The sequence below is a fragment of the Chelon labrosus genome (genome assembly GCF_963514085.1).
Source record: "Chelon labrosus genome assembly, chromosome: 1".
Classification (NCBI taxonomy): domain Eukaryota; kingdom Metazoa; phylum Chordata; class Actinopteri; order Mugiliformes; family Mugilidae; genus Chelon; species Chelon labrosus.
In genome coordinates, this window is record NC_140337.1 from 12,947,291 (window position 1) to 12,974,242 (window position 26,952).

At 43.0% G+C, this 26,952-nt stretch overlaps 1 protein-coding gene across 2 annotated transcripts in view; it reads left to right on the top strand.

Moving 5' to 3' along the window:
• The window catches only part of rbpms (RNA binding protein, mRNA processing factor), a 34,286-nt gene that overhangs the window by 3,305 nt on the left and 4,029 nt on the right, over positions 1-26,952 (top strand). The window contains exons 2-7 of one of the 2 annotated variants that reach the window (XM_084562873.1): positions 10,741-10,818; positions 11,527-11,565; positions 14,349-14,411; positions 17,482-17,632; positions 19,493-19,620; positions 21,636-21,705. In XM_084562873.1, the coding sequence (XP_084418999.1) occupies positions 10,741-10,818; positions 11,527-11,565; positions 14,349-14,411; positions 17,482-17,632; positions 19,493-19,620; positions 21,636-21,698 (522 nt within the window). In that variant the 3' untranslated portion in view covers positions 21,699-21,705. The remainder of the gene's footprint in view (positions 1-10,740; positions 10,819-11,526; positions 11,566-14,348; positions 14,412-17,481; positions 17,633-19,492; positions 19,621-21,635; positions 21,706-26,952) is intronic. The other variant, XM_084562874.1, reaches the window with a different exon arrangement.

Below are 26,952 nucleotides of genomic sequence, written 5' to 3' on the forward strand. Positions count from 1 at the left end.
GGCACTCACCGGCCTCTGATGTGGTCGCGGTGACACGCCGGTGCTTTTTCACGTGGCGAATGTCAAAGATAGGTTTCGAACCAGGTCCTCGTTTTCAGGCCTTGTATGGACAGCGGACACCTGAAAGTGGACGTCACCTAAAGATGCTTTAAATGTTCCGAGGACTGAATCAGACACAAAAGTGTTTCCGTTATCTCACCCGCCCCACTAACCAAAAGGGGTTTGCCAAAATAATATAAACGGTACAAGACAATACAATTCAAAAGTACCACAAACCACAGTCTCCAACATGAAAACATGGCTCTTCCAGTTATTTTAAACAAACGTCAAATACCATTACCTTCATAAAGCAAAGATTTAATGCAAACCTGTTTATACTGAAATGTATTTATGGTCGCTAGTGTACCTAATTACCGAAAAGCGAGTGTACGTAAGAGTTTCGTTTGACTAATTTCAGATGTGTTTGTGTTATCAGTAAGGCAACACATCATGACAAAGTGCCAGCTCTGAAGGAGCAAACCGAGTTCACCAAACGTTAACCATATCAATATGTCATTTACTTGTTTTAACGTCAGAATGATTAGTTGACTTATTGACTAACCAGTTAGCCGACTGAAAGGAATTTAATTAATTTAAAGGCTACACTGAAAGAATACGTTTTAAAGGAAAAGTACAAAAAAGTGGAAGGGTTTGGTGTTTAATCCCGACGAAGACAAAACTTCAGCTGCAGCTTTAATTTTTAAAGTAAAAATGACCAATTTTGGTTAAGTCTTAGCTTCTGCAGTGGGCCAGTTAGCTTATTTTGGCTGTATTACACACAGTGAAATGTATATATTTGATTTGGACTCCACCTTGGAAAGCCGATGGACATCGCTCCACTGTATTTAGTAGAGATTTGAGAGGTAGAGGGAAACGATTTGCAAGACAGGTTGTGAGTATATGGTATGCATTGTAGCTAACGAAGTCACCCCTGCTATGCTTGACCTTTCACCTCTTTGCCGTCTGTCCCCCCTCGAGCTAACTTGTGTTTACTTAAACCTGCCCAAACCTCTCCAACGTTGGAGGTCCGCACTTAATTTTTTTTGACAAATGACCAAACACGGAGTAAATGCGCTTTCGTCGGTTTCTCCACAGGATGAACTTGAAATCGTAGTTTACGGCGAAACAAAACTGTCTTTCCTTGGATGTAACAGTCGGCAGGAGTGCAAGCCTCATCAGGCATTTGTTGATTCTTGTTCCTAGCTGACCATAAACATGTAAGTGGATCTTTACTAGCGCCCCAAAGAGAAACAGAATATCACTCAAGTCGGGTTCAGCAAATGCGGCGTATCTCCCCGGGGTGTAATTGGATTGTGCTTGGCCTGCTCTGGGTATCCACCAGGTCCTTTTCAAATAGCAGGTCATGTGGCCAGCGTGACCTTTTCCAATGAAGAGACATTGGCGGGGAGCTACGCTGCTGGAGGAGCAGGGCTGAGCGGAGGGAGGCCGGTGCCACTCTGTCAGCGCAGCGGCGTGGGCATGTGTGTGGTCCGAACGTGTGCATGTATCTTATGAAAAGGGCACGGAGATATATTAACTGTCTGTGACATGAAACGTTACCAGAGGGGAGCACACGGGGTAAAGCGACCATCGCGGGGTAAAAGGGAGAACACACAAGGAATCTGACATATTATTAGAAGACAAAACATTTACTGCAGATTAAAATAATAAACCACACACATATATATATATATTTAGAAATATACTTTAACATACACAATAAAACGCCTCTGTACAGGCTCACACGAGCAGTAAAACCCTGCTCCATCTCTCCATCTGATAGGTTGGAGTTTATTTATAAAGGCACCAGGGGAATTGTCATCTTATCTTAGCCATTTGTCAGCTGTGCGACAAGAGGTATTTGAAAAGACAACAACAAGGCTCAGCGTCAGGAACGTCTGGCAGAGCAGTCTGCAGAGCTGATGTGAGAAGAAAAGAGAAAAGTGAAGAGATAAATAATCGCGCCGTGTATTTATATGTAGCTGTTGAAGCTGACCTGTAGTCAGGAGAAATATGGTGCTTCTTTTCCCTTAGAAGACCTCAGCTGTCAAGATGACGTTTTCTTTGTAATGAATACGACAACAGAAGGAAGTGTGAGCTTTTTTTTTTTTTTTTTTTTCCTTACGCGGTGTCAGCCATTTTGACGTGCTTTGTCACACACTGTCTGTGCACTTATTCTGTCACCTCTCCTAAATGTTGCTTACTCATAAGCTATAATTATCCACCTTACAGTGTACAGTATCTCTGCTTCTCTTTACACCTGCCCTCACCCTCCTTCTCTGTTCTGTGCAGGTTTTTCCGCCTGTAATTCTCTAATTCGTCTAATTTCTCGCCTCTGCACCACCAATGCACCCACCCCCCCTTCCTTCCTTTCCTATGTGCCACCCTTTTTCACCCCTCTGTCCGTCTTTATCTCGTTTCCTCCCACTTTCCCTCCCTCCGCCCCGGCGCTGTTAAGAATGTGCCACCCTTCTTCCCCCTCTTCCCTATCTCTCCCTTCTTTTCCTGCTCCATCTCTCACGCACCCAATTTAGCAGACCTTATCCCTTATCGGCCCCATAGGTTGAAAGCGTGACCCTGAGATCTCCGAACACGAGGACCGTTTATGGTCATGGGAAGAGCCTTAAAGACGGGGGGGCTAGCCGGGCAGAGCAGCAACGGGGGCGAACTTGTCTGATCATCCAACTGTGTGCCTTTTTGGCTGGCCAGCAAAAGTTAGCCGTCCAAGGTCAACCCTCTCAAGGTTAGCTCAGAAAAATGACCAACTCAAAACTAGATGCATCTTTAGCCGGGGCCTAGATTTATTAACTAATTGGATCTAATTGTCATGTTGTCTATTGCAGGCTGTAGTAATAGTAATACCTTTCCTAGAAAAGAAGCTTGCTATGAATTCAGGATTTTTTTCTTCTTCTCAGAGTGGCTATAAATAATTTATTAGTTGGGCAGAAATTGAATCTGCACCTGCACTGATACTTAATCATGTAATTTTGCTGGTTCCAGCTTCTAAAATGTGAGTATTAATTGCTATTTTGTCATATATGCTCGTAAACTAAATATGTTTGTGTTGATGGGATAAATAAAAACAAAAAAACACTTCATCTCTGAAAAATGATTATTTATGATTGAAATAAAATAATTATAGATAATGAAATAAGTAGGGATGCAACAGATTGATAGCGATGTTTAAAATTAGCTGATGCCTGGTGCGTTCATTTGGTGGGCTGGTTTTTGTTGTTGATTATTGCATCTTTGTGCCAGGGAGACAAATAGTAATTATGAATATGACAGAATCGTTCAGATTTATGTAACCAACTTTACATTTAACCTGATTTTGTGTATAGTAACAGTTTCAAAAGCCCTTTTTAGCCGATATACGAGCACCTTCAGTACTTACATAGCTCAGCTAAGGTCAGTTTTGTGAAACTCAGGCCACATACAGTCAACACAATATTTAGCCAGCTTAAAGTTGATGCAAGGTCGGCCACGGTCATCGTTGAATGTCATTTATTTGCCGACAGACGCCAATGGCAAATATCAAATATCAAATGCACATTAATATTGCCCATTGATTTGTAGCAGCCCTAGAAATCAGATACGTGTCTTGTCTTCAGATGGCTACGTCCGCTATGCTAAACCTGCTACTAAGGCACATACTGTACCTCAGATACATTCAAGCACATGATCAAGCTTTAAAGTGAGAAAATGCGCCTTAAGTTCTTGACAGTTTCCTTGTTAAAACGGTGACTCTGCTAAAAGACGATAGCCTTGTGCTCTGAGGATAAACTGCTACAAATACCGTCATTGATTCCAGATGGAAATGTGGGAACTTTTAAGTGGCATCACTGACAAACCAACAGCTGTATCATATAAAGGAAACAACATGTTGGCAGCAAAGATTTCTTAACGGTGACGCCAGAGGATGACTCTTTTTTTTTTTTTTTTTTTCTCCTCCACTTGGCCCAGTCTCTTTAACCCTCTGCCCACCCAACCACAGCACCTAAGGTTTAAGGTGTCCACTTGGCCAAGCGGCAACAAAGGCAGAACAGGAAAAGGCTGAAGAGGAGATTAAATCTCATTAATGAGCACTTTGGAATTTTAAGTCCATTCACGGAGGCTCATCTGATAACACAAAAGGAGGAAGAGAGCAAGCGGGTATGAGCGATTCTGATGAACGGTAAGCCGACAGCCGACGAGTCAAACTGATGCGTGTCTGACAGTCTGTGAATGAGCCGCCCTTCTCTTTCGCACGTCATCCGAACGGCACCTCGAGGTCAAAAATGGCCGACGAGAACGAGAGAGTGCATATGTGTGATCAAGAGAACAGATTAATCCTTTTCTGAGTAACCCTGAAAGCAAGTGTAACTGCCGTGGAGAGAGGAAGAAAAGAGCAAGAGAAGGAAAAACAGTGGAGTCGGGCCCCTGCTTGCCTTTCCTAGGTCATTTGTTTTAAATGTCTTTTAAAGGTTAACCTGTTGGAACATTTACAGACCCTTACTGAGCTGTGATTGTTAGGCCAAAGCTCTTGTGGGACGAAGAGGAAAAACAAAGAAAGTCTCCACTCGAGAGTTCAGTCGTGATGTTTGGAGTGTGCTCAACCTCGCAGTTTGACCCCTGACCTACAATAAAACCCGGGCCTAACCTCTGACCTCTGACCCCGATGTGAAACTTAACCCGTCGAACCCCGGCGATTAACAGACAAACAGAATCATCCATTTATGGTCGTTTGACACCTCTCAGGCCTGCACTCCATCACTCCTCACCTTCTCCGACATTGAAGATGAAGAAAAAAAAAAAAAGTTGCGAGGATGGTGAAGAGTGATGTCAACACAGAGCAGCGACAACTCAGGGACTGTTTTTAATAACTCAACTGACGCAAGAAAAGTCAACTCGCCCTGAGCTCACATGGGTTTATGGGTAAGACTTTGATTTGAGCTCGGGCACAGAGAACGAGGACTTGCGTGGATTTGAAAGCAGCTAGGTGCAATGGAAGATTTCTTCTGAGCCTTTTTGATTTCATGTGCAGGTTGCTACTGTAGTCTCTCTTCAAGGTTAGAGCGGTGTCCTCCCACATCTGGCTCGAAGGACCTCGATTCTGGCTGTCGGACACGCAGGCGCACACACAGGGAGGGAGGAAGAAGCACTGTAATCTTCTCACATCGTCCCAAGGTCGCGTCCCTCATTTCAGCTGGAATGAACGGTCAAAAAAAGCTCTCAATTAAAGTCGGAGCAAATATGCAGGAGAGTCACACAGTGCAGACGATTATAACGAGGCATTTCAGGTAATGGGTGTGACGAATTTAGCAAACACAAGCTGAATAGAGATGACACATGAATAAAATAGTGGGGTCGTTTAATTAGACAAATGTGACTGGCTGACAAATTGAAGTCTTTGCAGGGGAAAATTACAATTATAAAAGTTTTGAACGGATTTCTGGTCAGTTATGGTTCCAGCTATTAAACAGCCGTGTTTTGATTTCAGTAATTAAATCTTCTTTTAATTTTGTGTAAAGGCTGTTTGGTGGAAGGTTGGACTCTTGTTTGGGTCAAAGTTAGCAAAAAAAATAAGAATAATTCTGTTTCTGACTTTCTTTTTTAATCACCAGATGCTACCCAGTAGAAACTGAAAAGAAAACTGTCACCCTTTGTCTTTTAAAGGACTTGGATCTTAATTTTTGTTTTTGATGGTTGTCTCTCATCACCAAACAAGTTGAACAAACTTTACATTCAGTTTTGCTTCCAATTAAATTTGAGTAAACTAGTTTTTGCAATCTGTTTTGTTGTCTGAATGAAAACTAGTAGAGTGCTCCAGTAGGGCAGAAAAGATTATATAATAAGCTTATTGAGTAAAACATATTTTGAAGATAGATTAATTATCTCAGCAGTTATTTCTCTTGCTCCCGCTGTAGGTACTTCCTGCTTTCGTTTCATTTAGGAAATATATTAATATGTAGTAGTGTGCAAAGGCTTTACCCACTAAAATTACAGTGCCTTCAAAAACTCTTGAAGACATTATCCAGGTCAGGTACTTAACAGACTTGCTTTTGTGGTTTTAGTCAGTCTTGGTTACCTCTGTTGCTTCCTGTGTTGGCTAATTGACTCTGTGATGTTGAGATCATCGCTCTGTTGTGGCGATATCACCAAGATGGAGTTGTGCGATAGATAAGAATCGAAAGCGTCTCATATTTCTGCACAGTGCTGTGTGTACAAAGATATACGTATATCTTTGGGGTTTGGACTGCCACATAAAATAATAAACTCGAAGATGTCAACACGGGCTTTGGGAATGTTCTCTCAAAGAGAATCAGTTAATATTAAGATAAAGATGTTGAAAGTAAATATTAGCTCCCAGATCTCAATTATCACTAAATATGTGAATTTATGTCCAAGCTTGCAAAAATAAGATCCAAGTTAAATACATTTCGCCTTCATTTGAGTAGCGAGCACAGTACTCATCACCCTTCCTTCTCCAGCCTTACGCTGGCACAAGGAAACCTGCAAGGTGCAATGATACAGTATCAATAGGGTTATGACCTACACCGGTGCTTGTGGAGTCAAGGATCTCTGATTAGAGGTGCACAGATCCTCAGGGACTTGCTGCACAAGTGGCCTTAATAGGATCTGATGTTTTTGGCCGGAGGCTCTGTAGTCCTCTGTGCTCGGCTAAGGCGTTGCCAGGGAACTGCACTGGTACGCCGGCTGTGAAGTGCTCAGCTGGCTTGTGGTAGGTAGGCACTGCTGTTTTTGATCGAAGCCTGCCTGCATGTTAGTGTGTGAGCACGCCATAAACGGTCAATGATTCAAAGGCTCGAACCAGGCCACTCAGCACTATGGAAATGTAGGTATGTGACTCACGAGGAACCAATAAAAGAAACCCAATAAAACAGTGGCACGGGGTTTGTCTTTACCTTTTACGCATCTGCAGAATCTGCTCAACCTCTGGCTCGACCTTCACTTTAGTTTAATGCATCGTGAAACTTTGACGTCTCACTTCGCCTGCAGGCTGCTACTTTACAACTCCCCGACTTTTCAAGCTAGTCTGATAGCAACATAAATATAGAGTGATATTGTAATCAACAGCAGATGTCTGCGGGAGAGAGCTGTTGACACATTTGCCTGTGAATCATCCGGTATCCAGCGCATGCAGTCTGATCCACACCGGACACAGAAAACGATCATATATCACAACAGCTGACGTCAGGAAGTCTCAGGAATGAGTTCTGAGACGGCCAGCAATGTCCTGTTGTTATGAGTGTTTAGAGGACTCATTGTGGTGTGCTTCTCGCAACTTGTGCAGCACATCCAGCCCCCCAGGTGTCTAATAACCTTACGACCAAAGATAGGAGCTAAATCAAACTGGAGATCTCAGAGAGTTTGGCAAAGGAAGGTTGGATGACTGTGATTTTCTTGCCAGCCTTGTAGCTAAAGAAAAATTCCTGCGTTCAGTTCTGGCCTTTCGTCACGAAAAATAAAACCACAAGTCTTAAGAGTGACATAAATCGTCCAACAGCGCTGTGTGAGCACAGCGTCTAACATCAGATCCTTTGCCTCGGCTGATTTTGGCATCTTTGTGTGGTCATGTGCACCTTCAACAAGAATTATGTTCTTGTTGAAGCTGCGCTGACACCGAAAACAAAACCAGTCCGTCCCTGATAGATATTTCAAACCGAAAGCTTTGGTGTCTTTCTCGTGCCCGTCTGCATCTCCTTCTTAGATGTTTTAGTCTTTTTTTAGAGCACTTTTTACGCCTCATTATTAGCTTTATCAGCCTCAGCAGCTGTCAGCGGCTGCCCTTGCTCGTGTCTGATTGATACCATCCTGTCTTGACTCTTTGTTCCCGAGTAACTCCATATAAGGAGACCCTCAATAGAGTTTATTTAAACAGATCTGCCGGAGACAGAGCGTACCGACGGCCCTGCAGGGTACTTCTCGGATAAGATAAGATAAGATAAGATTGAAGGTGAGAAAGTCGTGGGGGGGGGGGGGGGGGTTATTTTTTGGCTGGATTGAGGGTCTGGCACTTGCCGGCTATTGCTCCCGCAGTTGCTAAGCTCCTTTGTTTGTGTGTTGCCCTGCCTTTGGCTTCAGCGGTGCGCATCAGGTTACATGTGGGAATGAGGTGTAGTGTTAGTTCAGCAGTTCCTTTGTCCCCCGAGTTGTGAATCCACTATCTAATACATGTAGGAGCTTTGAATCTACTCTGTGTAATTGCATACCTAAGGTTTTATCCTAAATTCAGCCTCAAATAGAATCAGATCATTGAATAAATGATTGAATTACACAGTAGTATGGCAGTGTGAATGATGTTCAGCTGGATGGAAGTCGTGTTGGATGCTATTGTTTGATTTTGATTTTGTCTCCAGTGCACTGAAGCAGTTTTATTTTCCTGTGCCAAGCCAACGTTAATTAGGTAGAGGGTAGAAGGGTTATGGAGGATAAATGTGAATGTTCCAAAAATTATATATTTTTTTATAAATAAATAAATAAATGTTAGTTTACAAAAACTAAATCCTGTTTTAATTTGCTTCTGTGTTTAATTTGGTATTAATTTGCCAATTTATAAATCTTTCCATTAAATTATTTATTAGTTGCATCCCTTTCATTATTCATTATTTCCCTAACATTTATTCATTTCTGTCTATTTTGTTTTATTTTATTATTGTTTTTTAAAAAAATTTTTTTAACTTTCTTTTATGCATCTCTGCTTCATTGTGGCTATTACTCAAAGTTCACGGGTTCACCGTTTGGCCTGCTGGTTGATCGACATCAGAACCAGGACAAAAATGCCGACTGGCAGTCAGGAGTTCACTCGACAATACAGTACAAATATTGCTTTTGTTGCTTTTAATGGCATATGCAATTTATTTATAGCTTTATTTTCGATTATGTCAGTTTTGGTCCTAGAAGTTGTGATTGGTGGCTCCTTAGATCTTAACATTTGAAGTATTTGTATTCCTCAATATTTGACCCAGTTTTCTTTGTAGCTCTTTATTGGAAAAGGGGGATTTTCTTTTGCTTTTGTTGTTCTGTAAATGTTTAGAGGGATTGAACTGAAAAAGTAAACGTGTGTTAATAGTAGACACATGTTGTGGTCAGTGTAGTTTATAGTTAAAAAAAAAACTACCTTGCTAAAAACTCCTTCCTGAAATGACCCTACATTAATGATACATTTAACAAAATGTCTTGTTCCACCGCCTCCAAAATGTAAAGACACCAGCATTCATGAGCTTTGACAGGAACGGCTCAGCACCTGTGTCTCGTAGTGCAGCTATGTCGGTGTTTACTGAATGTTGGCACGGTGCTAATGGATCCGCACGTGTTGAGAGAGGCGCTGCTGTTCACACAGGCCTTTCTAGACGGCCACGTTGCTAGTTAAAATTAAAGAGTGGCACTGCTATTGCTGAAAAAATGTAGAGAGGTGACAGCTCACACCGACCGCTAAGGCCAGTGTACTCAGTCTGTACCGTTTATTTATTTTGTTATTGCGCAACTAATAAGAACATACATACCAGTCTCATATCTCTGTGCAGTATAAAGCTGGAGCCAGCAGCCTGTTAGCATAACATCATAGTGCATGCATGAGGTTCTAACTCCTTATAACACCCTTGTTTGTTTGTTTTTTTAAACAAGATATAGTCTATTAATCAAAGAGTTTCAGATGTTTTTAAATGGACCTTAAGACGAAGTCCGATTACCTGTTTCCAGTCTTAATGCTAAGCTAACTGGCTGCTTTCTGGAGCTTCTACAGATATGAAAGTGGTATAAATCGTCTTGTCTAGCACCCAGAAATGAACCTTACAAGTGTAAATCAACGTGTTTCACACAGTATTCTCCCCCCAGTTTTCAAACCAATATTTCAATACGTCTCACCCCTCTCAGCACATTCAGTACGCCAGGTGATCACCAAACCCACCCACTTGCAGCTGGTATCTCTTACTCTAATGGTGTCTGCCTGCTTTTCATCACCTTATTTTTCCAAGTTTCGGAACTGAGGGAATTTCTGCAGTTTGTGTTATAAAAGTAGAGGTAAACAGAGATTTCACGTTAAAAGCCTTAACCTGTTATGTAAATTTTCCTTTCTTCCTTTCGACAACAACAACAACAGCAGAGTTTTATCCGGAGTGCTCACGCTGCATTCATCATCTAGTCATCAGCGCAGTAAATACCACAGCGCAATAATAACAACTTTCTGAGAGAGCGCTCACAGAGCCGTTCGTGTGTTTCTCCCTGTGTGGTTTAGCACCTTCTCTGACTCGGTATGGACCACAACAGTTACATTTTCCCTTTAGTCTGATGTAGCCGAACATATACATCAGAGTTCCCCGGCAATGCCAGCTCGAGTTGCAAGTTGAAAAGTTCAAATGTAAAACGGAGGCCGGAGCTGCAGTAGGGAGGGTTGCAGTAAAACACGGCGAGTTGTAGATTACACGGGAGAACACAATGCAGTAACTGTACAAAGGAGGAGTGCGCGTGTGTGTGTGTGTGCGATAGGGTGTGCGGGCGTGTTTGCAGAGCTGAAAGACATCCATATCTGTGTTTGAAAAGTCTGTGTTTAAGTGTAAAGCCAACCCAGGCAACTATTTAACTCATGTTCATTGTCCTCTTGCTCACAACCTCATCTGTTACTGTCAGAAAGGCGCTGTGGCTATTTATATCTGGTGGAGGTTAATGAAAAATACATGATCTCTTTCTTGTCGTCCTCAGGTCCGAACGCTATTTGTCAGTGGCCTACCGCTGGATATTAAACCACGGGAGCTCTATCTCCTCTTCAGACCATTTAAGGTATGTTTGTATGTTTTAAACGGACGGGCTGCAGCTATTCTTAGCAGCCTTCTTTCCAGCAGTCAATGGGACCTCCATTAATGGTGATGAAATAAACGGCAATGGAAACTCTCCCGCGAGGTTCAAGTGTCTGTGTTCCTAAAGCCGAGGTTCAATCAAATCTTGATCCACGGAAAGCTTGTGTGTGTGTGTCTCATGGAAAAATGGCTCGATGCCTGCGATAGAAAAACAAAGCTATTTGCCTCACTTCAGATGCCCCACTTTGTCGCGAGCACAGAGAGTCCCGGAGTCGATCTTGCGAGATGGTGCAAGCTTTTTGGACCGCCGCCACGCAATAATGCACCTTAATGGGGCGGCGGCAGCGGCGTTTAAGTGAATAACGAGACATTTGCTGTGCATTTAATCCCTCACTTAGACAATACACATGGTATGTGCTCTGAGTAAATGCCTTAAATTATGAGTGTTGAAAGCAGTAAATCTTGATTAATCAGGTAAGACGCAACCATCCACTCCATATGGTCTTGATAAGAGCTCCGTGACCCGTGAAAGGGCCGAGCTTAGTCGGTCGTGACCCTGTAAGTGGTATGCTGCATTTTTTCCCCACAAAAAAATACACTTCTCAGTGTTTTGAGAATACTAAAAATATCTTGTTGCATATAGTTATTTCATTATAGATATATTAAAGCTTTTGTTTTCTTTTTCTTCCAGGGCTACGAAGGCTCCTTGATAAAGCTCACTTCTAAACAGGTATGCTGCTGAACACACTGAGCGATGTGTTTCCACTCAGAGTCACCCCTGAATGATGCCAGTCAGTCTTTCATCGTGCTTTTACTACTTTGCATTACGCACTTCTTGCTCATCAACACCTTTCAGTTTTGTTTTTTCTTTTACCTTCCTTTCACTATTTCTTCCCGCACTCATCGGCCTGTTGACTATGAAGGATTAGCAACCCCACTGGCAGGAAAATACCTTTTTGTAATAATAAAACAAAAACAGAAATTTAGCGGGGAGGGGGGTGGTGGAGGGAAGGAAGGGAAGAAAGTGTTGCACCAACTTGCCTTTGGCAGTCAGGTACGGCGCTTGTAGTCGCAGACAGTCAACTCTGTTGGGATATTCTGGGATGGGAGGAGAGGTGGGGAGAGAATTCTGAGGTGTCGAAGCGAGCGTTTTGACAAGAGCAGTACTGATGGTTGAGTTTTTTGCCTCCAGGGGTGCGGGACTGAAAATGAGCTCAGCTGGCAGGTGTCCACGTCCAGAGTTAAGCAATTTAGCTGTATGTCAGTGTACTTATTACCACATTACGCTGTTTCCCATAAAGGCATGACATGCTCATTAGAAGGGTTTAGGGCGATTTAGATCGGATGTGCTGAGTATAATACCTTTAAAACTGAGAACAAAGGAAAGCTGCTTTTTTTTTTTTCTTCTTCTTTCGAGGTAGTGAAACGCCTTCAGAACAAGTAAAGTCCCGCTTAAAGGTCTAGGATTTCTCCTTGTTTTTATTTCATTGTGTTTGCATGCTGTTGGAAGCATTCAAAAGATAATTAGCTGCCATTCTTATGTTCTTTTAATAGATTTAGGTTGAGTTGAGGCAGTAGCAGCCTTCGGACAAAACATTTCTGGGGACTCACTGGGGAACTCCCCATGAAACTTCCTTAAGAGGTGTTTTGCAGTTTTTTTTTTTTCCTGCTTTTGCACCACCAACAGGAACGCTGAAATTACATAATAGCTGGCTGAGGGTTGGTATAGCAATGTTGCAAAGACTGGATAAACCTGAACTATGCTGTTGGTCCAGGTCTCGGTGTTTCCTTCCAGTTTTTCAAGCTCTGATCCGTCGAGATCTGTTGTTTTTTTACGGTTAGATTTTTAATGGTGGCAGCCAGTGCTGCTTTCTTGTGATCAATCCAATCGAGTTCCAACTATGAGATTCAAGAAATGCCTGAGTGCAGACGCACAGAGAAGTGGAGTTCCTCCTCCAGCAGTCACAGGAGTTATGGTCCGAAGGCGTCTGATATTTTCAGCATGAGCTCTGCACTAATATTATTGTTCATTGGCTATTTTTTTCCACTGCAAACCTGTGTTGAGTTGTTTTTAGTGAAGTAGCCTCATTGCCAGTCATTGTCTTAATCACTTCAGTGTTTAGTCTATAAAATGTCAGAACACGGTGCAGTGCCGTCCTCGGATATCTTTTCAGATTTGTCCGACCAGCCACCGAACATCCTGTAATCCTGTCACTGGAGCAGCTACAAACAGCATATTTGCCTTTTATGTTTAAGATACGTTGAACTTTACTTAACCTGCCCGCATTATTGCGAGTTTCGAAATCTAAAAAAATGTGGTCCGTGCAGGTCTTTATCAGTTTGCCTCGCCTGCTTAATGAAAAGGTGAGACGCTCTGTAACTGCTTGTGCACGCCGTCACCTTCCCCCATAATCGCCATCTTCAACATGAGAATTATTAGCAGCAGCAGTCAGGTTTCGCAAAGTGCAGCCGGGGCTTTGTTTTGAGCGACTAACAGCGACGACGGTGGCAACATAAATCAATCGATCTCCGCCTCTCTTCCAGTCCGAGAACTCGCAACCATCTCCTTATATAGCAACAGCCAGATCTCAGACCCTTTCTATTTATATTCCTGTTACGCTTCCTTCTCCTGACGTCTTCGCTTAGTCCTTCTTTCTTTTCTCTCTCCCCCCCCCCCCTCCTCCTCTTCCTCCCCCTCCTCCTCCTCCCCCCTCCTTCTTTCACTCCACTTATTCAAAATTCCCATAACCCTGCACTGCTTTTCCAGATCACACGCAGCAGTGTGACCCCATGGGAGCGCCATGTTTAGAGATTTTGTTTTCTGCTCGCTCCCACCTTTTCCCAGCATCCCCATCCACACATACATAAAAAAAAAAATATAAAAAAAAAAAGTGGTGCATATCCGCAGTGAGTTAGAAATCTGACAGACACTTTTGTTTTGTTTTTTCTCATCTTTACTCTTCTGGTACTGGCTCTAAAGTCATGTCACCAGAATATAAAACAAGCAGAGGTAAAAACAGATGTAAATGCCTAAAAAACTATTTCTACCTCTGACCTCACTTTCTTTCATTCCCACCTTTAACCTCTAAATTCCCTCCTGTTTGTCTTCGTCTTCTTCTTTTTTTTTTCCTTCTTTCTTTTCAGCCTTTTCTCCCCCTCTCTGCCTCTCTCACACTAACTCTTACATGCACTTTCTTGCTCTCACATTGCCCGTATTTGGGCAAAGGGGGAGCTGAAGGATGAACTCTCTGTGTACAATGTAAGCGTCCAGCCTTCATTTCTCTTCTCCCTCTCTCTCTCTTTCTCTCTCTCTCTGTCGCAACGGTTTTATAAACACAGCAGAAGGAAGAGAGAGAGAGAGAGAGAGAGAGACAGGAGGGGGGCTGGGGAAGAAAATAAAGAAATATATATATAAAAAAACAACATGTCTTTGTCACTCAGACAGAAATGCCGACTCAGTTTTCTGCCTTAAACCATGTTTCTTTCTTTTGTTCTGTCTTCTTGTCTCCCCAGCCAGTGGGGTTTGTCAGCTTTGACAGCCGATCAGAGGCGGAGGCTGCTAAGAATGCCTTGAACGTAAGTGTCATGCCCTCTCCGTGCTCCTCTCAAGCTCCAGCTCAGCGCCAGCGTATTCTTCTGATAACTCGAAATCGCATCTTTCTGCCGTCGGTGCGAAGCGCATTTGACGCCAGGGAAGCCCAGACATTTTCAATCGCGTGCAGAAGAGAGGCAGCGAAGGGCGAGCGTATCACGACGACCCCAAAAAACGCCGCGAATGTTTCTGTTTGAGTAAATAAAGCCTTCTTCTTTAAGCTTTGCCAGAGATCCTGCAAGGTCGGGAGGAAATTAGCTCCTTTTCCACATATAAATAGAAGATATTGATCTAGGGTTTAATTTTAATCTCTCTTATTTCAGACTGTAGCTCAGTAGAAAGCCTTGATGAGGCAGACTCAAATATAAAACAGAGCCCGTCCTCGCAGGGTTTTATTCAGCTCTCTTGAAACAAAGTACACTCAGACAGTAATGAACTCCAGCTCTCACACACCTCTATATTTTCCCAGTGTTTTTTTCACTCCAGATATACACCATCTTCCGCTGCTTCTCAAGTCTCGGTCGATCTCTTTGTCGCAGAGATAATCACGGTTATCACCCTCCTAGAGTGGGACCGTGGCAACGCGAGCAGACTCTTGTCAACTGCCTGATGTGGAGATACTGGTGCGCATCAAAGGCAGAGCGGAAGAGAGTTGAAGAAAGGATAGAAATTATCATCTTATTATGAGCCAACAACAGCAAAAGTGTTTCCATAGAACCAGTCGGTGGGGCCGAGAGTTGAACAGTGCTCTTGTTTTTCGAGGGAAAAGCTGCGTCCCGGGGGTCGTATGGAGATAAGCCAGATTTTTCAAACATCTATCTGCATATTGAAATATGGGAAAGGCAGAGAATAACTTGGGGGAGTGAGGGGATTTGTTTCCCATCGGCTGAAATATTTCCTGTAAAGCACGTGCACGTGCGGCCTCTTAAAGAACACATGCGTCTTTCAGCGACACAATTACAGTAGTATCGGCTGTCCTAAAACATGCAGAGGAAGCTAAAAAAGACAGAGACATTCAAAACGGTTCACACAGAGGTGTGCGCTGAGCCCTCATTACACCCATGTACCTTATTATACCTCTGCAGCCTCTGCTGGTAGAAGCTACCAGTGCGCTGAGCCAAGGCAATCCTAGTTAATTCCCTCCTCTTCATGAGAAGAGCCATCCCTCGCTTGTTTCGGCTCAGCTTTGCCCGAGCCTGCAGGGACGAGCCGAGAAGCCCGTCCTCACAGCTTCTCGCTCTTTTTGCCGCAGAGAACTTCACTCCTCTCGACTGTGCTGATCTGGCCTTTGCCCTGACCTTACTGTATTTCCTGCAGACAATCCCAACAAGGTCAATTAGGGAGCGGTTATAGTCGCTGGTAAAAATTCTTCCTAACCGTGTTTCTTCCGGTCCAAGTAAATAACTAGCAGCTTTGTTTTAGGACAAAGAAGTCTTTACTTTTATGCCACATTCCTTATTTTTTCTCAGGCGAAAGTAAGGAGAGGAGTTATTTGGTGTAGATCTGAGAGAAAATAATAAGAAACCTTACAATTTGTGTTGTCATGAGCGTAAGCATGTCTGAGGGCTTTTAGCGGCAGCATCTCAAGTATTTGGCTCACTTTAAGTTGTTGATGTTTGCCGTATGTGATTGTGAGCGGAGGACTTGATGTCACGATATTAAGTTACAGTTACAGAGTTCAGTGGGGGAAGCATAGCGCGGGCCTTGCGGCTTCTCTGCCCGCGTTTTAGCAGACACCATACGCCAGCCAGGTTTATGTCATCAGTTTCTGATTTTCAGTTTGCACGTGTCGCCCGTCACAGCCGGACCAGAATAACACCGTAATTCACGGTGAGCCGTTTACAGCGTGCTTCGGAGTCTTAAGCAAATGAACATGCCGTCTCACCGCCAAGATTTCGGCAGTAAATTCTGTAATGAAATTCTGAAAGATGAAAAAGTATACGGAGTGACACTTTCAGATATCAGCGAGGTCCCTTTGGACATCTGAACAATTCACAACAAGGCTGGAAGTGCAGCAGTGGAAGATGTGCAAGATATCAAACTATGCTGTGGTCTAAATTAGTCTGCCTCCTCACCACTTCAAGGCACAAGACACCAAGTCTGTCAGTCGCTCTCTCTCTATTATTTATAACAACGCCACACTCTTCAATGGCGAGCAAAAATTATTTGTTTTGTCAGCCTGTGTCAGGCACGGTTGCCAAAGCAAAGCATTACTGGTCTAATTTTTAACATCATTAAGAGTCATCATGTGGTGAACCATAATCTCGCTCAACAAAGACACCTCCCAGAGCGCTGGCTTGGAGCAGCCTCCCCGGAAAACAAACTACATCTAGGAACTCTATAAACAGCTTGTCTGCACTCATTTCACAAGTGAGAAAAACACGTCCAGCATCGAAATTAATTATCAAATGAAACAACCGAAGCTTAAGGCAAACTGCCAGGGTTCAAACACGAAACGATGTCGCGAGCGTCTTCGAGTTTCTTTCTGGAGCCAATTGATTTCTTGCCACAAAAATCCTCCAGTTGAAGGGGTGACATTGATCAGTTGTTGCAAGGTTTTAAAAAAGTCTGATGATGACAGTTCCTGCGGAGAGGTCTGGCCTGTTGACGGCTTCCAAGGCCATTAATGAAAATATGTAATTGTTCTGGACAAATTACAAGGCTATGAACATAAAAACTTTATGACAGGGTTCAGCTGCAGACTCTTCCGGAACATTTGTCAAAAATTTTACCGTTTATAAATCTGAGCAGCCAGTTATTAGTGAAGGATTACGCTTTGCAGGAACCTCACCTATCTTTGAGACTCCTCTGTTTCAAGTGGTCAGAAATACTTGTCAATACAACAGTATTCAGACTTCGATTGTTTGTTGATGACACACACCTTTACAGCTAAGAATTTTATTCCATCTCACAAATGAAATACCTGATATTTACCTTTTTTAGCTTTGTCCAATTACATAATCTCTACCAATGCACACTATTCTGATTAGCATGGGCTTAATCTTTCTAGGAAAACAAAATTTTTGCTAACAGATCTTTTCCGGTTGATCCCAGGGTGTCCGTTTTGATCCGGAGATCCCCCAGACTCTGCGGCTGGAGTTCGCCAAGGCCAACACCAAGATGGCCAAAAACAAGCTGGTTGGCACCCCCAACCCTCCTCCCTCCCAGCAGAGCCCCGGGCCACAGTTCATTAGCAGGGACCCATGTGAGTACACCCAATGTTCGTCCGCCCGTCTCTAAGCTCGTCGCACTTTTACTTTTTCTTTTTCCTCTCGCTTTCTTTGGCTTCACTGGACTGGAAACCGCGTTTTGTCCTGGGATTATTTGTCATTTTTTTTATGCTTTAGTCGTAGCTATAAATGGGGATAGGCGCGCCTGTTAAAACTAGTAGTAGCAGATTTTTTTTTTATGTTAACAGTGTTTGGTTTGTTCTTCCGTGAAACATTTTCATTCCGTTTTTCTTTGAGGCGTATTAACAAAAGTGACTCCTGTCCAAACATTCATGCAGATACTCGGTTAACTTGTTTATAGATCTCCTCCCAAAAAGACACACGGCCCCTGCCAGATTAATGATTCATTAACAGTGCATGTTCTTTGTTCACGTCCATTGCTCCAATAATTTTGACTCAAGGCCTTTAAGTACCAGGCGTGTATGGACTTTGCTAATGCACCTCTGTACCTTTTTTTTCCATTTAGTTAAATATTTTGCTAGGAGTTCGCAAGAATCAGTCATTGATAGTTAAACATAGGCCAGCTGTGGTAGCACATTCTTCCTGAATGACCAAACTGCTCTTATCTTGGACATTTTTTTTTTTTTTTGCCAGAGAAAGGGTGTGTACTTGAGGGCCCAGAGGAAAATGGAAGGAAACGATTAATGAAACCATGACGTAATCACCAGGAGAGAAATTGCTGTCATTTCCTGATAAGAGATGTTTAAATCTGCCATTTTTCTGATCATGCTTTGATAAAAAATTACCAAGAGAGCACAGGGAAATACCCCTTAAACTAGTACAGCTATGGGATGGTTCTTCTCTACAGAACTGCTCAGCACTCTCTCTTCACTCGTGCACAATGTTTTTTATTCACTGTCACTTTGCACCTAGTGAGTAAATCATTAAGTCTGAGATGGTTTCCTCGCGTTTTCTCCTAAAGTACAGGATGTGATTATTAGAGTGGAACTGCTTGTTCTTAACCTTTGTTGCCGTGCCTGTGAAGCTTTCCATTCTCACATGGTGCAAATGTTGTTTGCAGTGGCAAAGGTGCCATGTTTAACATTAAATTCTTAGTCGTTTGCGAAGCAGCGAGTCATTAATTGCAGTCAGTGGTAGACAAAGGCAAGCTTCTCATTTCCAGCTGCTGCAGCCGTACCTAAAGAGCTGAAGAAGCTAATGTTCGTCCTTAGAGTGTGACTTCTGACATACCTCTATACCTGATGCTACATAACAGCCAGAAGACACTGTGTTAAACGCGGAGGCTAAATCTGTGAGATTGAAGCTTACAGAAATAACCAATCATTCATTCAACGCAACTAATATGTTTGGCAAATGCGAGGATGTGATATTTATTGCTGCTGGCTCGCGTCGTTTGGTTGGAGTGTAAACGTAATTTGTAGCCCCATAAACTGATATTCAGTTCACGGTTTGTTCTTTTCCTTTCGAAGCAATGCTTTTTTTTTATACGAATGTAGGTATTAAGATAGCAGACAGACAGTTTGTTCCGAGCAGATTAAATCATGTTTTTAGTTTTTGGAAGAGCTACAAGGAGAAGAGCATCCCTCTCAGCGTGTCATTCTTGCTGAAGTTCAATTCAAACTTCTTCAACATGTGGAACGACTCAAAGCTTTACAGGCTGTAACTGAATGAAGTTTGTTTAAATAGTTTGGGGTTCTGTTGAGCCGGTCAGACATAAAACAAGAGGAAACGACTTCAGATGGTTCCTTCTTCCCCACCGTTGCGCACCTCCTCAATCACCACCATCACCGCCACCTCCACCCCTGTCTCTCTAGCCACCCACCCATCCACTTGCCACTCTCCTCACTCCACTCCTCCTCTTCTTCTTTCCACAGATGAGCTCACAGTGCCTGCTCTATATCCCAGCAGCCCAGACGTGTGGGCGTCATACCCACTGTACCCGGCGGAGCTGTCGCCGGCCCTTCCACCCGCTTTCACCTACCCCTCCTCGCTCCACGCTCAGGTAACCTGCAGACCCCACGTCCCGCCCCCTCCCCCCCACCACCATCATCACCCCTCACCTACTCCTGAGCCCGTCGCACCGACATCTGCTGCTGTCAGCCCTGAAATCACTCTCTGCTCCATCCCACTGATGCACCTCAGAGCACACACCACCCAGCCACCTTGTCATTTTGCAGATTTACAGAAGTACAGATTTGCTCCGAGGCGTAAGCACAGTCACGGGGAAATGAAATATCTAGTAGTTAAATTTCTTTTGAAGGCACATGGGTAAACCTGTTTTCTTACAGCGGGCACATTTTTAAATTTTTTTAATATCTCAATGCTGCGTTTATTTTTCCGTTGTGTTCAAGTTCAAGTACAGCCACTTATAAAACACTGCTCAGTCATGTTTATCTGCTTTGACCGCTTACAACAAGAGCGGGAATAGTTGAATTTCGACACTGATAGTGAAATTAGGCCGTTTATTAATATTTAATTTAAAGTCCATCTTTGCAGACGTGTAATGTTTTTTTTTACCCTCCTCTTGAGAGGAGCTGCTGCCCGTTTTCCACGAGCTTCCAGGAATCAAATAAAACTAATCTCAACTGTTCACCGTGCCGTTAAACTTAATATTTCCTTTCAGCAGAAGCTGAATTGCAAACAAAATAATAATTTGAACTTGTTTGGGAACATCTGTACAGCTGCAAACTCCTGTTTGAAACCAGTTTGAAAAGATTGCATCATCATTTTACGGTTATATACCTCTTTAATTACATCCCTCCTTTTCAACCAACCATGATCCAGTTTATCGAGGTCTTCTAATCTGCACAGCTCCGCTGAGAGTTCACATGGGGGTTCATTATCGATCTCTTTAAATTCTTCTCATGAAGCCAGTTTGGTGCAGGCCGACCCTCGTACAGTCTCGGTATTAAATGTACTCTTTCTCAATGTCGATTGGTTTACGGGCTTGTGTTGATCACTGAGCAGTTCTCAGTGTTTAAACACAAAATGTCGCAGTCGCGCATTCATGTAATACCTCGTATCTCTGCTTTAGAATATATTTCCACATATAATGCAGATACTGAGGTTATTTCAGTTTAAAGACCCCCCCTAGCAAAGGCACTACCCGAAGCTTAGATGATGTCAGAATTTGAAATGAGCGCAGGTCGAATCCGCATAGCTGGCATTTTTTCCAGATGCATCAGATATGTGCGCTCACACTGACGCACTCAAAGAGAATCTGGCTACGTGAATTGAGTCAGGGTTTGTGTGTAAGGGAAGCATTTGACGGCATCTTTTGACCTTGAGGAGATACTCATGTGAGGCATACAAATGACAAAAAAGTCCTGCAGCGCACATGCGAAGCTAAATGATCAAATCAACATCTAAATAAGATGTGTCTAAGAAGAGGTCACCTCTGTCTGGTTAATGGGCGGCTGTCATCTTTAGTGGTCAAAGAAAACCATGAAATGATTAGCAGAGTGCTGTTTGCTTCCGTTTATTTACGTGTTTCTTGTGTCGAACAGTGCTAAGGAGGCCCCGGTCCGCTCTAAGTGGTCAGCTCCGATTGGGTGAATATGCACCATAGCTTTTTATTGGATGCGTAAATTAGTATACTCCCCCGAGTGCAGGATGAGTCATCGGCATTTTAAAAGAGTGCGAGACATTAAAAACACTTAAAAGTCAAATTTAATTTCATGTGGAGCCTCAAATGGCGGCAAATTAGTAAACTGTAAAAGTAGATCTGCAACATACACAGATGTCAGGTGTCAGCTGTGTGTGAAGGAACTATAAAAATGGCCGACAGTTCTTTGTTAGCTCTGGATGCAGCCAGGCTAGCTGTTTCGCTTTGCTCCCAGTTTTTATTTTAGACTGTACAAATGTGAAAGTTGTATCAGCCTTTGAATCATTGCTAACCAAGTAAATAAATATTTCTTATTCCATAAAACCAAATATAGTCATTTAGTCCAGCCCGATTCTCCAGTAAACTGAATTTCATATTAAAATTAATGTTGTGTTAATATCATGTATGTTTAGATTCGTTGGCTCCCACCTGCAGATGGAACTCCTCAGGGATGGAAGTCCAGGCAGTTCTGCTGAAGTATGTGTGAGTAACAACACACACACACACATAATGCTCTTTTTCCTGCTATGTCCAGAAAGTGTACAGTGGGTTGAATATACTGTAGTAAATGTTATGACACTTTGTATAAACAGGACCAAATATATTCCTAAACACGTTTTCGGGGATATCGCAGCGCGTTACTCCATTGCGCTTTCCCTGTGCATCAACTTGTTGCCCTCTTTTTGCCCCCAAACCTCACATGAAAAACCTCCATCCAGCTAACTGTCAAACTAACCCGCTAATTAGCCCCGCTCCTTCTCGTTCACCTCAAACCCATACGTACAAGTCGCTAACACATAACATTAGCCCGTTAGAAGGAAATGTGGGACTGTGAAGCCCGGCCGGTCAATGGAACCTACACCCACTCCCCGCACAACACCGTAAGACATGAAAGGTGCGATCTAAAGGGGAACTCCATTATTTTCTCAGCTCAGGTTACAGGGTACAGAGGGTCGACTTTTCTCATTGATGTTGTGGTTGATCTCTGGCATCAAACGCAGCGAGTCAAACGGAATATGCAATGAGAGCCAATGCCGACGTTTTAATAAAGCAGACTGACAAGCCCTCTGCAAATATGATTAAAATGCTAATACCAGCTGCTTTGATAGGTAGCGTTAATATAGCTAGTGGTGAAAGTCACTCTGTACTTGAGTACAGACACTTTACTTGAGTATCACGGATTTGTGCTGCTTCTTCCTTCAGCTCCGCAGAATTAAATAATGGACGTTTTACTTTTTGACAGCTGTTATTTGTAGTCTTTAATTGTGTTGCCTGGGCTTCTTTTACCTTGCAAGTCAGCTGGATTCTTGCAAGATTTGTGAGATGACGTGACAATTCGTCCTGCCAGGCTTCAAGGTGATGATGGTCACTTGAACGAGTTCCATTTTAATGAGCAGATTTTTGTTACAAAGATGCCAAGAATCATCTATTGACATGCTACCTGCATAGCTAACTGACTTCTTGCTAACTTTAAAAAGCTCCTCAGACTCTGGCTTGCTGTGTTTCCTCTTTGGCTCTCTCCTACTGCGTCATATGGTGTATTAGTCGGAGTGGTAACTTAGTCTGTAGTAGAGTCTTGGTAGCCAAGTATTTTTACGAAAGCTCTTTCCAAGTAGTTTTCATGGATAACTTCCCACGTGGTTCTGCGTAACGTCCCGTCCACATATGAAGCAATTTGATCGTCGCCCGTTGCTTTGTAGCCGACAGTTGGTCACTTGTGGACATCACAGACTCCAGGTGTATCTCTTGTATATTTCCCACCCCAAATGTTCCTAGTATATTCCTAGTGTATACATGCCGTCACCACTCTCCATTTGAAAAGAATATGCCATCAATGACATTGTCCTTCCATCTCTGTTCACCTGACAGTCCAAGCCCACTTGGAACTAATGTCCTGGACGTTGTTTCTTGCTGTAAATATTTCTGTTTGCATCATTTGTCAATCATCTTATCGTTGCCTCAAAGTTAAGATTAGTTCAACTTACTACCTTCCCACGTCACCAATGGCTTCATTGCCGTCCTTGAATTGCAGTAAAATTCCACAGTTTCTTGCTGCCACATCCTTGCGAGTCTCTTCCTGTGTGTACTCCCCTTAAATAGCTGACATTCAATGCTTCTTTACGTCTTATCCAGGTCATGGCATGTCTCACTATTTAGCTGAACTTGATTAAGTTTCACCCCTCATCCAAAAGGCGTCTTAATCTCTAAACAGACTTGTAGGAGAATGTTTAATCTCTTATGAGGTTGTTCTAGCATGGCGCACTTGTTCTTATCAGAATATAAGTCTGGCAACACGCCATTGGGATTTCATTATGGGGCATGTTTCAACCTATACGGAGAAAAAAAATACCTCTCCATGCAATTGAATCGTGTCACAACCAATCAGAGCAACTTTGTTTTGATCAAATTCAGCTCCACGCACTCAGATAGCATGTATAAGTTTGTAGTTGTCCGTCACCACATAACGCATTCATGATCTTTGTGACTCCAGACCAACATTTCACCACAAAATTTTGTGTGTGGGGGGAAGTTCGGGGATAGCTTCCAGGCTAAGGTTGTTGAGATCAGTTGCCCATTTTTGACAACAGCAACGCCCCCTGGCAATCACTGACATTATCGTCTTATGATGTTGTAACCAGATGTGTTAGCCAGGACTATGCCTGTTCAATATTCATTCCTTTTAAAAGCTGTTTCAGTCTAACTCTTGAATTACAGTAGATATCTCGCCCTGCTACTAATAGCTAATTACTAACTTTATCAATGTGCCATGCGGACGGTTCGAAAATCACAACAGGGATTCCTCTTCTGGGATTTTGGAAAACAAAATCACCATTTCACATTGAAATGTTTATTCATTACAATTACACAAGCTGGGTTTTATTGAGAATCAGAGGAAATGATTGGCTCCACAGATCTGCCTCGTGGAAGGATGTCTGATATTTATTGTACTTGCATGTGAGGGGAAGTTTGTTATTTCAGCATGCGCTCAAGCATTGCCATAATAAACACCGAATATTGTTCTATAATATTGTTGGAACCATACAGCAGATATTAGGACTTGTTTGTCATTTTGTCAAAGCCTGGCAGGATGAAATACATTTTTTAATTTAAAACGCGCTTTTTTTTTTTTTTTGGAGGGGGGGCATTTCCGCATTATGACAAAGTACACAGTGGAGAATTATAAAAAAAAGGATGGGGACCGAGAGAGGTGGAGGATCGAAAAGGTCGTAAATGTGGAATATGCACCGTGAACAGCGGAGGTACCTGGATACTGCCGGAAGGGCCGTTTTTATGAATCTTTATTAAAAATAAAAAAATGATTGGCATGGGGCTTTCTTTAAAAGAAATTACAGATGAATTAACTTTTAGTGGAGCTGCAGACGGAGCGGTCGGCTTCTAATAAGTGCTCTGATAGGTACATGAGTCAGCTGTAGCCACACATGAGCTGCGCAGCACGTGTGCTTCACTCTCCGGGTTGAGACAAACTGAACGCTGTTGTGCTTGCAGAAAAACAAAACCACAAAGCACAACAAATCCCTTGCTAGTGTGTGTATTTGTGTTGGCTGACTGTCTGTGTATGTGTGTGTGTGTGTGTGTGTGCGCACGCGGCGCCAGTCACACTGTCACCACTACCCTCCCTGCAATGTCTCGGGACGGGAAGGAACATGTTCTCCCAGCCCCTTGGGGATTCACTGTGGAGTGGGTGGGTGGGTGGGTGGGTGTCGGTGGTAGCAAGTAGGCTAACATTCATCAAGCTGTTGATTGGTGCTAGTCCTCCAATGTGACCTTCTAATCTTCACCATAACTTTGCTTGCTCTATTTCTAGATTATTTCATCTATTGATGTTTTCGGGATCTTGTTTCCGTCAGGGGGGGTAAAGGAGGAAGGGAGTGGAGGTGGGAGGGGCTTGGAGGAAATAATTACTCCTCTATCATACCAGGAGGAAGTCATTTGGTCGGTCAGGCTGCCCCAGTGGATATTAGCCCCTCAGCGAAACAACAACATCCCCACATCCGGCTAGCAGCGGAGGGTGAAGGGAAGCCGAGACATCCAGTCAGAATGCTGTGATAATTACAGGCGCCTGCATCAGAAATACACATATGCAACACACTCAAATTATGCACTGTACGGCATTGGTACACGCCCAAACACAAGACCTCACACACAAAACAAAAGGTTGAACTCGTCTAAATTAGAAATGAATATGCGTCTGTAATTTCTGCAGAACAAATGAGGAGAAACATACTTTGTTAACGCCACTTGCGACAAATTACGCCTAAATAAGCAGCTTTTCTTTCCAGAAACTGTGCCCCTTTACACTGAAAAACCACAGACCTTTCTGTGAACAAGTTTCTTTGAAACTCCTCTCTGCCTAGAAATGGTTCACCCTGCGGCCTATGCGATTTACCACACCTTTATTGTAGTGAATGGATGCAGGAATCTCAAGAGATTGTCATCTGTATAAATGAAATAATAATGTAATACGTTGTTTTCCACTTTCGAAAACACACTCGAAAACCATGTGACGATGTGCATGTCTCTGTAAAACCCTGAAGCACAGCTCACCGAGGGGATGCCAGTAACTTCCTTCAAATGAGAGACTAACATGCACTTGCTTGCCAGTCCATTAGGTACACTAGTGAAAATGAATGTATTCTGATATAATAGGCTTAGCTTCATGAAGGTTCTGCTTTTGTTTAAAATAACCCAGAGTTGATTCAACTGTTGAATTGTGTTATACTGACACACTTACATCTTTAACAGCACCACAAACTATATTGTCCAAAATGATCGTACAACTGAATTACCACCTTTCTTACACTGTTTCAACAGTCATGATTCGGGCTTTACTGCAGGACTGTTGTATTAGAGTGCATTCATTTTCAATAGTGTACCTAATGACCTGGCAATTGAGTGTTTATACTGTATATACCAGGGTCTAATGCAGAATTTATTGTTAATTAAAATAGATTATTTTACAATAGGACGTTTCCGTCCCAGCGTCCGTAAACATACTAACTTAATGTAGATTTCTTTACTTAAAGGCTAATATTTCATGTTGCTTTAGTAAAATTGAGCGACACACTATCTGCTTTGGAAGCCCCCCAGCAAACTCATTGTTGAGTTAACCTTCCTGCTTGGTTTGTCCTCAACATTTTGCAGCTTTGCAAACAAACATTTCATCTCCACCAGGCCTTGTGACTTTGGCCCCTTCATGTCTGTTAAATGGATACAGTCAGATCAACAAGCCACAGTTACTTGATGCCTCGGAGCAAACTGTGACGACACTTATTTGTGCAATCCGCCGCACAAAACACTTGTGAAACACTTGGAGACATTTTTAAAAACAACAAGAATAAACTTGAACTGAGGCTACGGGGAGAGAGAAGATGCCTGAGTTGCACCACTGTTGTACAGTTCGTCTGAAACTGATGATTCACGCGTATTCAAAAAAAGGAGTTATTGTTAATGTCGGAGGCGGCTGGTAACGCTTAATTGCCACAGTGGGAACTGAATGAAGGTCACAGCTTCGCGGCCCAGAGAGGGAGAGAGGCTTGTGGTCGGCCAGTGGTTGTCTTGGCATCTGACGAACATGGACCACTCATGGTCAGAGTATGCGGGTGGCTTTAGGAAGTGTAACCACGGGAGACTTGAATGTGTATGTGTGAACAGCTGAAAGTGAGGTAGTGTGTTTAGCCATGACTCGTAATGAGTTGTCCTTATCACCTG